General features: G+C 29.8%; 1 protein-coding gene across 1 annotated transcript in view; it reads left to right on the forward strand.

The window, feature by feature from the left end:
- Positions 1–18,061, forward strand: part of dym (dymeclin) — an 85,008-nt gene extending 66,947 nt beyond the window's left edge. Inside the window, exon 15 of the mRNA XM_073824059.1 lies at positions 17,783–18,061. Coding sequence (XP_073680160.1) covers positions 17,783–18,061 — 279 coding nt within the window. The remainder of the gene's footprint in view (positions 1–17,782) is intronic.
- Positions 18,062–19,252: the final 1,191 nt, after the last annotated feature.

Below are 19,252 nucleotides of genomic sequence, written 5' to 3' on the forward strand. Positions count from 1 at the left end.
AATAATAAAAAAGTAATAATATTATACAAAACAGTTATCAATTAATGATTGAAATATAATAATATAAAATAAGCACTAATAATGCAAAATAATACTTGTAATGAGTAAATGAGTAATTATTTAAATCAGTCGTAATCAAGTATGATATTATTTTTCAAAATAAAAATATTATAATATAAATAAAAATATATATATTTTTATATATTCCTTTATTAAAAATGTTTCAAATTAGGAGCACATGTGCTCCTTTGGGAGCCCTGCCAATTCATGCTTCCTTTGGCCTCAGCTTCTGATTGGACCATTGGATGTTAATACCAGCAAACTTGACATGATCTTAGACTTTTGTTAGTGCTCCATCTCCAAAAAGACATGCCTAAATATGTATATGTGTGTCTCCAGACTGCAGACAGTCCATCTAGACATAAAGACACATAGCAGACATAAAGGGGGGCGGGGCTTGTAAGAAAGGGGGAGGGGCTGTTTGTGGAGGTCATTTAGGTCAGTGGGTTTGACCCTAGAGGGCAGCAGCCAACCTGCTCTGATGCTCCCTAGAGAGGGGGCAGGGTGTGTGGGACAATAGGGATGTAAATGATGTGTGTGTGAGATGATGGGGAGTCTTCAGTGTGTGTGTTTGCTCCACAAACAGCCTGAGGCCGGAGCCTTGCAGATGTCTGCTGTGTGTCTGGATGGGTCAGACTGCTGTCTGCTGTCCTGATTAAGCCCCACAGCCCTGCTTTGTGTCTCCCTCTCCTTCCATTCACATCTACTCCTCTTCGTCTGTCCATCTGTCTCTCAGTCTGGCTGAATATCTTCACTCACACTCCCTCTTCCAGTAGTTTCCACCACCGCACTTCCACTCGATGATGACTCCACATAAACCTGCCCACAACAAAACAAACAGTGCACTGCGGTCGCGTTTACGACCTTTGCTCCTAGTTTTTGAGAACATATTTAAACACCCAGAGTCATTTGATTTAGCATCTTTGTGCCATCTTGAATTCAAAAGTTTATCAAATGAAATTCAGTAGTAATCAAATATTAATTTTGCTGAATACATGAAAATATATTTAAAATTCATGTTAATCAATTAAACTAGTTGTTTGTTATTAATAATAATAATAACAGCAACAACAATAAAATGAATAAAAAAGCTTGTTTAAGCAAATAAAATTCTTAATAATCAATGGCTTTTTCCAATTTAAAAATATAAATGATACATTATTATATTATTTAAAAAACATATAATATATATCAAATATATAATATAATATATGTCATATATATATAATTAACGTGTGTGTATATATATAAAAAATATAAAATATTTAAACTAGTAAAATTCATACTAATCAATTAAACTATTTGTTTAATAGTAATGATTCATAATAATAATAATAACAATGAAAATGCCATCAAAACCATGATGAAACTTTAGAATTTATTTAATGTTTAAATAAAATTCATACTAATCAATTACTTTTCATAAGTAAAAAGTATAAAAATATATAATTTATATTATTTCATTATTTAATATTCATTTTATATTAATTATTGGTACAGACTATATTATTATTGCTACTCATTTATTGTTAATATGCCATCAGCTCCAATTAAGTATTTATAAGTTCTTTATTTTATTTTATTTTATTTTATTTTATTTTATTTTATTTTATTTTATTTTATTTTATTTTATTTTATTTTCCTGACCTGTTCTTTTAGGAAATTATTGTGTCATGTTGGGGAATCTGTTCAGTCTGTTTGTCTCTTTGGCATTTTATTTTATTTTAGGGTACAATATGCCTCTGAAATTTTATTTTATTTTATTTTATTTTATTTATTTTATTTTCCTGACCTGTTCTTTTAGGAAATTATTGTGTCATGTTGGGGAATCTGTTCAGTCTGTTTGTCTCTTTGGCATTTTATTTTATTTTAGGGTACAATATGCCTCTGAAATTTTATTTTATTTTATTTTATTTTATTTATTTTATTTTCCTGACCTGTTCTTTTAGGAAATTATTGTGTCATTTTGGGGAGTCTGTTCAGTCTGTTTGTCTCTTTGGCATTTTATTTTATTTTATTTTATTTTATTTTATTTTATTTTAGGGTACAATATGCCTCTGAAATTTTATTTTATTTTATTTATTTTATTTTATTTTCCTGACCTGTTCTTTTAGGAAATTATTGTGTGATGTTGGGGAGTCTGTTCAGTCTGTTTGTCTCTTTGGCATTTTATTTTATTTTAGGGTACAATATGCCTCTGAAATTTTATTTTATTTTATTTATTTTATTTTATTTTCCTGACCTGTTCTTTTAGGAAATTATTGTGTCATGTTGGGGAGTCTGTTCAGTCTGTTTGTCTCTTTGGCATTTTATTTTATTTTAGGGTACAATATGCCTCTGAAATTTTATTTTATTTTATTTTATTTTATTTTATTTTATTTATTTTATTTTATTTTCCTGACCTGTTCTTTTAGGAAATTATTGTGTCATGCTGGGGAATCTGTTCAGTCTGTTTGTCTCTTTGGCATTTTATTTTATTTTATTTTAGGGTACAATATGCCTCTGAAATTGTATTTTATTTTATTTTATTTTCCTGTTCTTTAATGAGATTGTTGGGGAATCTGTTCAGTCTGTGTGTGTCTTTGGCTTTTGGGTGTCATTATTCCACTTATGGAAGCGATTTTGTTTTGTTCTTTGTGTTTTTTTTGGCCTTTCATCTGCTGTTGTTGTTGTGAAAGCGGACTTTGAGCACATTATCCCAGCAGCAGCATTAAGAAGCCCGCGCAGAGCCAGTTTTCCCAGAACCGCCTTTTCTTCCGTAAAATGGCACGATTGGGCTCCGGTTTTTGTGTTTTTCTGTCTCTTTCTCAGAGTTTTATGGGAAGGATGTCCCAAACGGCAGTTATCAAGCACCAGTTTAGACTACATGTGATTTTGCGAGCCTTTCCTTTGTCATATCTTATAAGACAAACAACATTCGCACACACACTGTTTTTGTCTGCCGTCACTGTTATCACCATGGGATTTCCTTCATTCTTTGGGAACAGATGCAGATGTGTGTCTGTACATACAGAGCTTTCATAACGTCTGATCAAATGGATATGTACACATGAAATTGAAGTCATTTTCTCCCTGTTTCATGTGAGCAAAGCCCAAATGATCATATAAGAGTGCATTAACATATTTTCCTAAATAACAAAATTTCCCTGTAATAACAAAAAGTCTGGTAGAAAAATAAGTTATTTTTATTTTTTTATAAAATAAAATATAAATAAAATATATTTTATTTATATTTTATAAAATAAAATATAAAAATGAAATGAAATGAAATAAAATATAAAATAAAAGAATAAATTGAAATAAAATTATAAAATATAAAATAAAATAAAATAATAAAACACATTCCTAAAATTTTCTTAAATAAAATAAAAAATCTAAAATAATGAAATGAAATAAAATGAAATGAAATAAAAAATATAATATTAAATCTAAAATAAAATGAAATGAAATAAAATAAAATATAAAATAAAATTAAATAAAATTAAACACATTCCTAAAATTTTCTTAAATAAAATAAAAAATATAAAATAAAATAAAATAATGAAATGAAATGAAATAAAATATAATATTAAATCTAATATAAAATAAAATTAAATTAAAAAATTAAACACATTCCTTAAATTTACTTAAATAAAATAAAAATATAAAATAAAATAATAAAATTAAATGAAATTAAATTAAATAAAAATATAAAATAAAATAAAATGAAATAATAAAATGATAATGAAATAAAATATAAAATAAAAATAAAATCAAATAAAATAAAACACCTTCCTATAATCTTAAATAAAATAAAAAATATAAAATAAAATACAAATATAAAATAAAATATAATAATGAAATGGAATGGAATGAAATGAAATTAAATGAAATATAAAAATAAAATAAAATAAAACACCTTCCTATAATCTTCTTAAATAAAATAAAAAATATAAAATAAAATACAAATATAAAATAAAATAAAATAATGAAATGGAATGAAATGAAATGTGCGAACTGATCATATAATCAGTGTGCATTAACATATTTTCCTAAAGCTGTAGTAGCAAAAAGTCTGGTAGAAAAGTGTTCTTAAAATAAAATAAAAATATAAAATAAAATAATAAAATGAAATTTAAGTTAATTGAAGTTAAATAAAAAATAAATAAATAAAAATACATTCCTAAAATCTTCCTAAATAAAATAAAATAAAGTAAAATAAAAATACAATGAAATAATAAAATGAAATGAAATGAAATAAATTCTAAATTAAAATAAAATAAAACATTCCTAAAATCTTCTACAGGCCTGAGAAATTTCTGTAGAAACTTCTGGGCCATATTCACTGAATATTAAACATATTTTCAGGTATTTATTTATATGTGAGTGATTCAGTAAAAATCTTCTCGCCTGCAGTTGTGGTAAATAGAAATGAGTTGTAAGCTGTGATTGTAATGAAGAGAGATTTCCACGCACACATGTGACATCATTTGCAGCACATATTTAATGATGTGTGTTAGATGTGTTTGCACATAAATGTGTAAATGTGTTTGTGTTTAATGGATCTCGGTGTTAATTAGAATTGCAGCACATATGTGGCGTCTCGTCACGTTCCTTTGAGTCTCATAGATGCCCTGCGGTTTCCACCAGCGCTGGGATGTTACACATTTCAGTAGCATTAAGATACTTCTATAGTTTTTATTTATATGTGACCCTGGACCACAAAACCAGTCATAAGGTTAAATTTTACAAAACTGAGATATATACATCATATGAAAGCTCAATAAATAAGCTTTCTATTGATGTATAGTTTGTTAGGATAGGCAATATTTGGCCGAGATACATCTATTTGAAAATCTGGAATCTGAGGATGCAAACAAATCAAAATACTGAGAAAATCACCTTTAAAGTTGTCCAAATTAAGTTCTTAACAATGCATATTACTAATCAAAAATTACATTTTGATAGGTTTACAGTAGGAATTTTACAAAAAATCTTAATGGAACATGATCTTTACTTAATTTCCTAATGATTTTTGACATAAAAGAAAAATCAATAATTTTGACCCATACACAATGTATTTTTGGCTATTGCTACAAATATACTCCAGCGACTTAAGACTGGTTTTGTGGTCCAGGGTCACATATTATGAATTAGTTTCAAAATTCCTAAAAAATATATTTATTGTATTTATTAATAAAATGTATTTATAATATTATTTATACATTTTATTCATTAGTTTTTATCTTAGTTTTATTTGATTTGATTTATTCATATAATGAAATGAAATAAAATAGAAAATAATATCAAATCTAAAATAAAATAAAAAGATAAAACCCGTTCCTAAAATCTTCTTAAATAAAACAAAATACAAATATAAAATAAAAGAATAAAGTGAAATGAAATAAAATAAAATCTGAAATAAAAAAATAATAATTTATTTTATGGTTTTAGTTTTGCTTTTAACTCTAACAATCATGATCTGTACAAAGAGATCAGACAGCGGGCGCTGCTCTCATTGCCGTGATTATGGGATGTCTCAGTGTCTTAATACAGGTCAGAAAACGACCCATTTACAGTCTCCCTAAAGACACAGACTTTCAGCTCGTCTTTTCCTCTCTGCTTTTATTCTCCATCTGTCTCCTCACGACTGCGTGATTGTCGTCTCATCTCTGCCGTTTAAAAGCTCTTTTGATGGTCGCAGCAGCAGCTGGAGTGTTTACAGACGGCCGTTTCATGAATCGCTTCTCGTCCTCCAAAAGCCAATATGTGATCCAGCTGATGGTAATGCGTCAAACCGTGTTCAAATCTCAGCGAAGCACTAAACGATTCACTTTGTGTCTGCAGAGCGTCTGATTCACCTTGAAGATGAATCTCTATTTGTTCGTTTGTTTGACTTACCTGACTGTTGCCATGCCGACCGTTCCTGTTTTTGTTTTTTTTCTTCTTCTTTTCACTGTAAGCTGCTCCCTCTCGCCCTGACCTTTGACCCCTGACCTCTGTTTGAGAGTGCAAGGGCTTGTAACTATGGAGACGTAAGTTTGCCTCTTTCTGGTTTGGACGGTATTGACATCACAGTCATTAGCTGATCATTAGACGGCGCTCATGCACGTATGCACACAGACGGCTCGCTCACCGGATAACTAATGACTGTCTGGAACTGGATGCATGTCTGTTTCTCAATGCATGTACACTCAATCTGAATTTTGAAACTGACTTTTTCTGCAATGTTATTTTAGTATAACTGAGAAACTATTATAGTTTTTGATAATATTTTGATATTTTTTTATTTTAGTATTTTTTTGTTCTGTTTTTGTCTCTATTTTTTTTTTTTTAAGTTTTTGTTGCATTTTAATATACCTATAGTTTTAATTTTTTATTTCAGTTTTAGTACCTCAAGTTAAACGAAATGGAAATTAGATATGTTGCCTTAATATTATTATTATTATTATTATTATTTTTTATGCCAGTTAACGTTAATTAAAAATTTAATTTAATTTAATTTTATTTTATTTTATTGTTTATTATGTCAGTTAATGTTGTTTTAGTACATCAAGTTAAACTAAATGGAAATTAGATGTTGCCTTTCTATTTCAACTAACGAAAAATGGTTTTAATGTTTTTTCAGTTTTACTGAATCAGGTTAAACTAAATGGAAATGTGATATTTTGCCTTGGCAAAAAGGTTTACTTTTTTAAATAATAATAATAATAATAATAATTATTATTATTATTATTATTATTATTATTATTATTTATTGTTTTTTTTTAGATGTTATGCCAGTTAATGTTTATTTTATTTTAACTATCAAAAAATGTTTTTCTTTTTCTTTTTTTCCCAGTTTTAGTACATCAAGTTAAACTAAATGGAATTTTATTTTATTTTATTTTATTTTATTTTATGTCATCTAAAATTTATTTCAACTAATGAAAATCATTTTTATTTTTTCAGTTTTACTGAATCAGGTTAAACTGAATGGAAATGAAATATGTTGCCTTGGCAAAAAAAGTTTAATTTTTTAAATATTTATTTTTTATTAATTTATTTATTATGTCAGTTAACTTTTTTTTTTTCAGTTTTAGTACATGAAGTTCAACTAAATGGAAATGAGATATGTTACCTTGGCAAAGAAGATTTTTTTTTTAATATTTTATTTTATTAATTTAATTTTAGTACATTTTATTATTTTATTTTATGCCCGTTAACATTTATTTCAACTAATGAAAATGTAATTACTTTTTATATCTGATATAATGTAAAATAAAATGGAATATAAAAAAAATTAAAATGTTTTGGCAAGGCAACATCTCATTTCCATTCAGTTTAACTTGATGTACCAAAACTAAAATAAAAAATTAAAACCATTTTTGTTAGTGGAAATAAACATAAAATAAAATAAAATATCATTCTAATATGCTGATTTGCTGCTCAAGAAACATTTCTGAGTATTACTATCCCCTTTGATCAATTTAGTGGATCCTTGCTAAATATAAATATTAATTTCTTCACAAAAAGAGCATCTGACCCCCAACTTTTGAACAGTATTGTGTGTAGCTGTGTTTTAATGAATGTTATGGTGTTAAGTAATCAGACTAATATTAGCCAACGCTTATGTGTAACCTTGCTGATGATGCACAGTCTGTGTAGATGATTAGAAGAGCCTTGAATTACTGCAGCATTTTAAGTCTGAAGAAGGTGTGTGTGTGTGTGTGTGTGTGTGTGTGTGTGTGTGTGTGTGTGTGTGTGTGTGTGTGTGTGTGTGTGTGTGTGTGTGTGTGTGTGTGTGTGTGTGTGTGTGTGTGTGTGTGTGTGTGTGTGTGTGTGTGTGTGTGTTCGTATGCGGTCGTATGCGGTCGTATGCGCAGGATTTGTTAAAAATCCGTCTGCACTCGATCTGAATTTCAAAACCTTTTTTTTTTGCACTGCTGTTTTAGTATAATTGAGAAACTATTATAGTTTATTTTAATATTTCAATATTTTTATTTTTTTGCATTTTTATTTTAGAATTTTTTTGTCCATTTTGATTTAACTAAGTTTTAGTTGTGTTTTTGTCATTTGAAAAGTTTTGTTTCTTTTTAATATGCCTATGTTTTTTTGTTTCAGTTTTAGTACAAGTTAAACTAAATAAAACTTGAGATATGTTGCCTTGACAAAAAGAATATTTCTTTAATATTTTTTTTCCTTTTCTTTTTTTTCTTTTCTTTTCTATTTTATTTTTGAATCAGGTTAAACCGAATGGAAATGAGATGTTGCCTTGGCAAAAAAGTTTTATTTTTTAATATTTTATTTTATTTTATTTTATGTCAGTTAACATGTATTTCATCTAATGAAAATTGATTTTCATTTTATCAGTTTTACTGAAAAAATCAGTAAAACTGGTTAATTAAAATCAGGTTAATTAAAATTTTAAAATTTTTATTTTATTTTATTTTTTCTCCTTTTTTATTTTACATAATCTTTTCTTTTTCCTTTCTCATTTTTTCTTTCTCGTTTTCTTTTCTTTCATTTCTTTTTTATTTTTTTGACATTTATGTATTTTAATTTAGATTGTATTTTCGTCTATTATGTTTTAGTTTATTTTTCTTTTCTTTCTCCTTTGTTCTGTTTTATTCCTTTATTTTTATTTTTATCTTTCTTCTTTTTTATGCTATTTCCTTTTTTGTATTCTTTTTCTTATTATTTTTTAATTTCTTATTTATTTATTTAATTTTATTTAATTTTATTATTATTTGAATCAGGTTAAACTGAATGGAAATGAGATATGTTGCCTCGGCAAAAAAGTTTAATTTAATTAAATTTATTTATTTTATTTTTTATATTATTTAAATGCACCACAGTTTAATATTTAGTTGAAATAAACATTAACTGATATAATGTAAAGTATAATAAAATGCAACCGTTTCATTTTTCCATTTAATTTAACTTGATGTACCAAAACTAAAAATGAAATATGAAAACCATTTTTCTTAGTGAAAAAAATAAAATAAACACAAAATAAAATAAAATATCATTCTAATATGCTGATTTGCTGCTCAAGAAACATTTCTGAACCTTCAAGAAACATTATTACTATTACCTTTGATCAATTTAGTGGATCCTTGCTAAATTTAAATATTCATTTCTTCACACAAAAAGCATCTGAAACCCAACTTTTGAACAGTAGTGTGCATAGCTGTTTTTTAATGCATGTTATGGTGCTAAATAATCAGACTAATATTAGCCAACACTGATATGTGTAACCTTGCTGATGATGCACAGTCTGTGTAGATGATTAGAAGTGTGTGTGGGTGTGTGTGTGTGTTCGTATGCGTAGGATTTGTTCAAATCCGTCTGCGTTCCACACACTCAGGTTGTTCACACATTAACATCTGACCTGAATTCCCCTCTCTCTCTCTGTGTGTCTGTGTGTGTGTGTAATCTCATTAGTCTGTACTGTAGAGCAGATCCTCTCATCCCTAATTCACTCCTACGTTCTTCTCGTCTAATTATCACTCCCTGTTTCTGTCTAGACACCTCCAGCTTCTTTCTAGGTTGTAGTTTGATCTGGTTTCCCAGCGCTTCTCCGCCGGCTTTGCTTCACGGCCCACATTTCACTTTGAACATGAAGCAGCGCCGTTGTTTACCGCTTCGACCTATTTGTTGCGAGGCGCAGGTCTAGACGAGTATTTCCAGATCTGGTCTGATCCCGTCCCGCTCGTTTGTTTCATAAGAATCTACTTAAATTCGGGTTAATAACGCCGGCGACGGTCTCCCACCCCGTTAATATTCCCGACTGCTGCGTCTGCGGATCTTTTCCGACGTGTGGGGGGTCGTCATGGGAACCGGGGCAGGAATTTCCTCCGTCTGTTGGTAGGGGAAGGTGTGAGGAACACGACCCAGAGCGGAGGCTTTCGGCTGGGGGTGGTTTCACAGGCGCAACCGCTGCAGATTCAGCATTAGTCGAAATAAACCTGAATGAGATTGTAATGCCAAACGTCTGTTGTGTTCTTTAACATCAACTCATCTCTCATTTCAAGGCCTGATTATATTGCAAGTGCTCTGTACTTAATGCAAGTTTTTGAGGAAACCTGTTTGAAATCAATCATTATTTTTGCAGTTCTGTTCGCTGCCAGATGTGCCAAAATTCTTTTTTGTTTTCCTTTTATTGTTTTCATTTTCTTCCTTTCTTGACATTTGTTTTAATTTGCATTTATTGTATTTTTATCTATTATATTTTAGTTTCATTCCTTTATTTTATTTTTGTCTATTATTTTCTTTTTTCTTTTTTATCCTATTTTCTTTTTCTTTTCTCTTTTTTCTTAATTTTTCTTTCTTGACATTTATGTATTTAATTTGCGTTTCTATTTTCTATTTTCTTTTTCTATTTATTTTTTTCTATTTTATTTAATTTTAATAGTATATTTTTTCATACTCCTTTTCTTTTTTACTTTCTTTCTTTCCTACTTTCTTTTTTTGACATTTATGTATTTTAATTTACTTTTTCCAATTTTATTTTCATCTTTTATTTTATTTTGATTCATTCTTCTTTTCTTTTTCATTTCTTTTTCCTTTATCTTATTTTATTCTATTTTACTTAATTTTAATAATATTATTTTTTTCATTCTCCTTTCTTTTCTTTTTTACTTTATTTCGTCATTTTCCTTTTAAATTATTTTCTTTTTCTTTTTTATGTTCTCTATGTATTATTTCCTACCTTTTTTGTTTTCTTTTTGAATTTTTGTTTTCTTCTCTAACTTACTTTTTCTTATTTTTCATTTTTCTTTCTTTCTCTTACTTTCTTTCTTAATTAATTTTTCCAATTTTATTTTCATCTTTTATTTTATTTTATTTTATTTTTCATTTCTTTTTTCTTTTCTTTTTTTTATTATTTTTTTTGGGGGGGGGATTTTTTTCTTTGTTTTGTTCTTTCTCTATTCCTTTTTTCTGTTTATTTATTTCATTTTCTTCTATTTTATTTATTTTAATATTTTTCCTTTCTCCTTTCCTTTCCTTTCTTTTTCATTTTTTCTTTTCCTTTATTTTACTCTTTCTTTCTTTCTTTCTTTCTTTCTTTCTTTCTTTCTTTCTTTTTGAAATCTCCAAATAGCTTGAAATCTCTTGAAATTGCTATCATTCTTAACATTTTTGTTTATTTTGTTTTTATTTATTTATTTTCTTCTATTTTATTTACTTTTAATAATATATTTTTTCATACTCCTTTCTTTTTCTTTTTCTTTTTTGTATTCTCTACTTATTTCTTTCTTTCCTTTTTTTCTTTTTCATGTTTTCTTTTCTTCTCTAATTTACTTTTTCTTTCTTTATTGCTATCATTCTTAACATTTATATACATTACTTACATACATACTTACTTTTATTTGATGAACTTCAACACATCCCTCATTTTAAGTCCAGAAATATTGCGAGAGCTTTATATTTAATGCACATTTTTCAGGAAACCTGTTTGAAATCAGTCATTATTTCTGCAGTTCTGTCTGCTGCCACTAGAGGCACCAAAATAACACTTCAGCTTTAATGCAACAGCATTAGGTCAGGGTTTGCATGGAGAACTAACGTAAGAACATGTTTTCAGGGTCTTGCATCATGCACTGGGGTCAGATTATGCCTGTAAACGTGACCTGACATCAAGTATGGTGTTTTTTCTGTTTTCATGGTTCAGGTATTAACAGATGGTCCCGTATGGGGACACTGAAGGCGGTTTACTGCAGTGTGTGTTTGTGTGTGTGCGTGTTTTCAGAGCAGTTCATCTGCGTGAGTCTCAGACAGAACACAAAGCACAGTAATCATGGTGCAGGTTTACAAGGCCACCGTCTTGCCAAAACCTGGTGTCTTTCCAGTAAAGCCGTCGTTCTGCTGGTGTTTGCCCATCACCGCAGCCGCTGTGAATCTGATTCAGTCGAAGGTGCATGATGAATTTCTTTTTCATTTTTCCTTTCTTATTCTTTTCTGTTTACTCGTTTTTTTTTTCTTAATTTTTTTTGTTTCTCAATTTTATTTTTTATTTTAATTTTTTTTTTTTATATATAAATGTATGTGACCCTGGACCACAAAACCAGTCTTAAGTAGCACGGGTATATTTGTAGCAATAGCCAAAAATACATTGTATGTGTCAAAATTATCGATTTTTCTTTTATGCCAAAAATCATTAGCATATTAAGTAAAGATCATGTTCTATGAAGATATTTTGTAAATTTTCTACCATAAATATATAAAAACTTGATTTTTGATTAGTAATATGCATTGCTGAGAACTTCATTTGGACAACTTTTAAGGCGATTTTCTCAATATTTAGATTTTTTTGCACCCTCAGATTCTAGGTTTTCAAATAGTTGTATCTCAGACAAACATTGTCCTATTTTAACAAACAATATATCAATGGAAAGCTTATTTACTCAGCTTTCAGATGACATAAGAATCTCAATTTCGACAAATTTACACTTATGACTGGTTTTGTGGTCCAGGGTCACATGTTTTTTTTTTTCTCTTTTATTATTTTCTTTTCTTCTTTTCTTGTTTTTTTAAACTTTCTTTTGCTTTTATTTTCTTTCATTTCTTTTTAATTTTATTTAATTTTCTATTTAATTTTATTAATATTTTTATTTTAGTTTTATGTATTTTGTTTTTCTTTTTCATTTTTTCTTTTTCTACTCCTTACATTATTTTTTTACATTTTCTCTTTTTTTGTTTTTTCCCTTTTTCTTTTTGATTTTTCTTTTCTTCATTTCTTCTTTTTTCCTTTTTCTTTTCTTCTATTTAATTTGGTTTTTTTTTTTTTTTTTTTTTTTCTGTTTCTCATTTCTTTTCCTTTTTGTTTCTTTTGCTTTTTTAACTTTTGCTTTTTTCCTTCTATTTCATTTTATCTAATTTTCTTTCTTTTCATTTCTTTGTGTTCTTTATATCTTTTTCTTTCTTTTATTTTCTATTCTATTTTCTATAAAATCATTTCTGTCTTTTTCTTTTACCCTTTCTTTTCTCTTTTCTTTTTTTTCTTCATTTCTTGTTTTCTTTATTTTTCATGTTTTCATTCCTTCTGTTTCATTTAATCTGTTTTATTTTCATTTATTTTTATTCTTTTTATTTTATGTTCCTTTCTATTTTTCTCTTTTCCTTTTTCTTTTTTCTTATTTTCTTTTTGTTTTTTTTCTCTCTCCCTCTATTGTTTCTCTCTTTATTCTTTTATCTAAACTCAGTTTTCTCGTATTCCCCCCAGGAGTTATATTGCCTTTGCCGTTTTTTTAAATGTTGCTGTGGTTGTTTGTCAGTCATTGAAGTGAAATCCATAAAAGTTATGTGTTTTTGTACATTCCCGGGCTCTTTTGCAAGCTTCCCTGATCTGTCATCTTCTAAGATCACTTCAGTTAGCTTCCACACAAAGAGCATTTGATGATTTGGTGTGTGTGTGTGTGTGTGTGTGTGTGTGTGTGTGTTTGGGTTTGCATGAGTGTGTGTGTGTCTGTGTGTTCCTATGGAAACTCGTTTGCACATTCTGTTCCATTGACTTGCTTTTGTCCGGAGAGATTTGTGGCTCAGAAACTGACATCAGTGTTGAGAATGAATGAATAACATGAAGAGGAGGCCGATGGCTGTAGGCAGAAACTCTATAGTGAAGGACAGTGGGAGAAAAGGAAATGAGAAGGTCAGGGGTCAGCGACTAAAGGCTCTTCAGAGACGTCACATGCTACAGTACATGGAAGTCTTTCTTTTGCGACTGAATCAATGCTTTTTTTTTTAAATCAAAAACATACTTTTGAATCATTTAGATGTCAAATGCATAGTGAGAAAAAGTTTTGGTAACACTTTTATATGGTTATGTACAACTTTATGACCACGTAATGACCACAAAACCAGTCATAAGGTTAAATTTTACAAAACTGAGATATATACATCATATGGAAGCTCAATAAATAAGCTTTCTATTGATGTATGGTTTGTTAGGATAGGACAATATTTGGCTGAGATACATCTATTTGAAAATCTGGAATCTAAGGGTGCAAAAAATCAAAATACTGAGAAAATCACCTTTAAAGTTGTCCAAATTAAGTTCTTAACAATGCATATTACTAATCAAAAATTACATTTGGATAGATTTACAGTAGGAATTTTACAAAAAATCTTAATGGAACATGATCTTTACTTAATTTCCTAATGATTTTTGACATAAAAGAAAAATCAATAATTTTGACCCATACAATGTATTTTTGGCTATTGCTACAAATATACCCCAGCGACTTAAGACTGGTTTTGTGGTCCAGAGTCACATATATATATATATATATATATATATATATATATATACACACACACAGGGTGGGCCATTTATATGGATACACCTTAATAAAATGGGAATGGTTGGTGATATTAACGTCCTGTTTGTGGCACATTAGTATATGTGAGGGGGCAAACTTTTCCAGATGGGTGGTGACCATGGTGGCCATTTTGAAGTCGGCCATCTTGGATCCAACTTTTGTTTTTTCAATAGGAAGAGGGTCATGTGACACATCAGACTTATTGGGAATTTCACAAGAAAAACAATGGTGTGCTTGGTTTTAACGTAACTTTATTCTTTCATGACTTATTTACAAGTTTCTGACCACTTATAAAATGTGTTCAGTGTGCTGCCCATTGTGTTGGATTGTCAATGCAACCCTCTTCTCCCACTCTTCACACACCGATAGCAACACCGCAGGAGAAATGCCAGCACAGGCTTCCAGAAACTTAGCAGTTTGCTAACTGTAGCATGGGAGATGGGTGGTCTCGTAGGGTGTCTTGCATTGAAATCTGCTGCAATGTCCCAGTTTCTGCGTTCACCAGATATCAACACAATATCGATCCGCTCCTCACGTGTTAACCTCTTCGACATGTCAATGGCTGTGAACAAAGAGAAACTTGTAAATAACTCATGAAAGAATACAGTTATGTAATGGTGAACTAGTGTACACTTTACAATAAGGTTCACAAATTCATTAGTAAATGCTTTGTTAACGGTAAGTCATCTTAATAAGGAGTCTACAAATGTTAGTAACACATCAGTTAATGTTGGACATGTGTACACTTTACAATAAGGTTCTCTAAATTCATTAGTAAGTGCTTTGTTCAATATAAGTAATGATAGTAAAGGGTCTATGAACATGAATAACACATCAGTAGATGGTTTCCTTTTTACAATTGCTTACCAGTAAGCCAAATTAATGCCTTATTATTAATTGAAGTTAATAAGGTAAACACAAGCTTTTGTACCTTTAAGATGGTGAGTTAGAACTGTTTATCCTTACTGTGTATCAGCTGCTATTTACACTAATGTAAATATGCACAGCAAGTCTAATTACCAAAAATTAAATCAAGCTGTTTACCATTATTGTTCATTAATAGCTCATGTTAACTAATGTTAATTAATTAAGCTGTTAACGTGAATAGATGCGCGTAGGTCAACATAAACTACGATTAACTAATGATGAACAGAGTTGTTGTTCATGCTTAGTTCATGTTAACTAATGCAATAACTAATGTTAACTATTTAAGCCGTTAACATGAATAAATGCATTAATATACGTGTAAGTTAACGTTAACTAAGATTAACTAATGCTGAACAGAGTTGTTGTTCATGCTTAGTTCATGTTAACTAATGCTAATTCATACAACCTTATTGTAAAGTGTTCACACAAAAGGTGTTTTCACATAGTCCACTAAAGAAAATAGTTGAATGCTTGATTCTTAATACTGTGTTGTTACCTGAATGATCCACAGCTGTGTTTTTGGCTAGTGATAGTTGTTCATGAGTTCCTTGTTTGTCCTGAACAGTTAAACTGCCTGCTGTTCTTCAGAAAAGTCCTTCAGGTCCCGCAAATTCTATGGTTTTCCAGCATTTTTGTGTATTTGAACCCGTTCCAACAATGACTGTATGATTTTGAGATTCATCTTTTCTCACTGAGGACAACTGAGGGACTCACATGCAACTATTACAGAAGGTTCAAACACTCACTGATGCTCCAGAAGGAAAACCCATGCATTAAGAGCCAAGGATGAAAACTTTTGAACAGAATGGATATGTGTAACTTTTTCTTGTTTTGTCTAAATATCATATTTTTGTCATTTAGTACTGCCCTTCAGAAGCTACAGATGATACATGTTTCCCAGAAGACAAAATAAGTTAAATTTACCCTGGTTTTCAAATTCCGAAAGTTTTCACCCCTGGCTCTTAATGCACAGGTATTACTACAGGAGCACCAGTGAGTGTTTGAACCTTCTGTAATAGTTGCATCACTAAACAAAAAAAACATTCAGGTAACAACACAGTATTAAAAATCAAGAGGATGTAAACTTCTGAACCGGGTTAAAAAAAAGTTATTTTCTCTTGTGGACTATATGTAAACATCTTTTATCTGTAATATCTTATTCAGGTCAGAGCTAAATAAACAACATGCATTTTGTTATTTTGCTAAAATAAAGTTTTGCAGATTCTGAAAGAGGGATGTAAACTTTTGACTTCAGCTGTATATATATGTGACCCTGGACCACAAAACCAGTCTTAAGTCGCTGGGGTATATTTGTAGCAATAGCCAAAAATACATTGTATGGGTCAAAATTATTGATTTTTCTTTTATGCCAAAAATCATTAGGAAATTAACTAAAGATCATGTTCCATGAAGATTTTTTGTAAAATTCCTACTGTAAATCTATCAAAATGTAATTTTAGATTAGTAATATGCATTGTTAAGAACCTAATTTGGAGAACTTTAAAGGTGATTTTCTCAGGATTTTGATTTTTTTGCACCCTCAGATTCCAGATTTTCAAATAGTTGTATCTCGGCCAAATATTGTCCTATCCTAACAAACCAGACATCAATAGAAAGCTTATTTACTGAGCTTTCATATTATATATACATCTCAGTTTTGTAAAATTTAACCTTATGACTGGTTTTGTGGTCCAGGGTCACATATATACTTTTAAATAGATATAATGCTTTACAATCACAACCCCAGGTTAAAACCAGTATCTGTGTGTCTGTGTTTTTGTGGTTTGCATTGAACAAACTGCTGATGTAAAGGCTGGTGGTCACACAGAGACTCCAGACTGTCTGTAAAAGCTGATAACATCTCTCTCTCACACACAGTATATACATCCATACAGCCCTGCCATCAAACATGCTTAAATACGATGCTTGAAATGTATATGATGTGGCTACAGAGAGATGAAGAGGCAGAAACAGAGAGATGATGCAGTTGTGTTGCCCGTTGTGTGTGTGTGTGTGTGTGTGTGTGTGTGAGTGACCCAGAAAAAGTGCTACAGCCCAGACTGCAGCAGAGCACAGGGAAACGATAACCCATTTAACCCACACACAGTGTGTTGTACTCTGCACTATTGGCCACCTTCCTAGACAGCATGTTTGGCCAACAAAGGTGGATTTGTGGTTTATTTTGAATGGGTTAGGATGAATGGAGTCTTTTCTGACAGCAGAGCTGCATTTATTTGATTAAAAGTATAGTAAAAATGTTAAATATTTGTACGATTTAAAATATCTGTTTGCCTTTGTAAGATATTTTAAATTGAAATTTATTTCTGTGATCAAACCTGAATTTTCAGCACCATTACTCCAGGCTTCGGTGTCACATGATTCTTCAGAAATCATTCTGATATGCTGATTTGCTCCTCAAGAAACATTTCTGATTATTATCAATCTTTTAAAACCGTTGTGATACATTTTTGTGTCATTATTACTGACTGTGTTTTCTCTGTTTTATCTCTCAGGCACAGGATCTGAACGTTATCGAGGAGGTGATCAGAATGATGCTGGAGATCATAAACTCTTGTTTGAGTAATTCGCTCCATCATAACCCAAACCTGCTGTATGCACTACTCTACAAGCGAGAGCTCTTCGAGCAGTTCAGATCGCACCCATCCTTCCAGGATATCATGCAGAACCTCGACACGGTGAGACGCCGACTGTGTTTCTGCTTTGTTACAAACCCTAGGGAGCTCTTTAGTGTCAATATATACAGCTACCTTCTAAGGCCACATCCTGACTGAAACGGAAGCTCTTGAAGTAGTTCACTTCCAGAACAAGAATTTACAGATAATTTACTCACCCCCTTGTCATCTGAGATGTTTATGTCTTTCTTCCTTTTCTTTCTTCACAAAACAAATTGTTTTTTGAGGACATTTCAGGATTTCTCTCCGTATAGTGGACTTCTATGGTGTGCACGAGTTTAAATGCAGCTTCAAAGGGCTCTAAACTATCCCAGCCAAGGAAAAAGGGTCTTTTCTAGTGGAATGATCAGTTATTTTGTAAATAAATTACAATTTATATACTTTTTTACCTCAAATGCTCGTGTCTAGCTCTGCGATACACATGCATACTGTTTTTTTTTTAAGAAGTCTCTTTTGCTTTTCAAAGCTGCATTTATTTGATCAAAAATACAGCAAAAACAGTAATATTGCAAAATGTTATTGCAATATAAAATAATGGTTTTTATTTTAATATGCTTCAAAATATAATTTATTCCTGTGGTGTAAAGCTGAATTTTTTTTCATCTGTTACTCCAGTCTTCAGTGTCACATGATCCTTCAGAAATCATTCTAATATGCTGATTTATTATTAGAATTACACATTTTGGAAACACTTGTGCTGCCAAATATTTTTGGGAACCTGTGATTGTTTTTTCAGGTTTCTTTAATAAATAACAAGTTTAAAAGAACAGCATTTATTCAAATTATAAATCTTTTCTAACTATGTAAATCTATGCTATCACTTTTTATTAATTTAAAACATACTTGATGACTAAAAGTATTAATTTTTTTGAAAAAAGGAAGAATAAAAATGTACTGACCCCAAACTTTTAAACAGTAGTGTATATTGTTAGAAAACCTTTCTGTTTTAAATAGATGCTGCTTTTATTGATCAGAGAATCCTGAAAAAAGTATCACAGGTTGCAAAATATTAGGCAGTACAATTGTTTCCAGCATTGATAATAAATCAGCATATTAGAATGATTTCTGAAGGATCATGTGACACTGAAGACTGGAGTAATGATTCTGAAAATGTAACTTTAATTACAGATATAAATTAAATTTTAATGTATATTAATATGGATAAATATTGTCTTACATCGTAATAACTTTTCCGGTATTTTTGATCAAATTAACACAGCCTTGATGAGCATAAAAAACTATTACATATGTAAAAGTATACATATGCAAAGCATACAAAAGTTTGACATT

This window comes from Garra rufa, chromosome 19 (assembly GCF_049309525.1).
Source record: "Garra rufa chromosome 19, GarRuf1.0, whole genome shotgun sequence".
Taxonomy (NCBI): domain Eukaryota; kingdom Metazoa; phylum Chordata; class Actinopteri; order Cypriniformes; family Cyprinidae; genus Garra; species Garra rufa.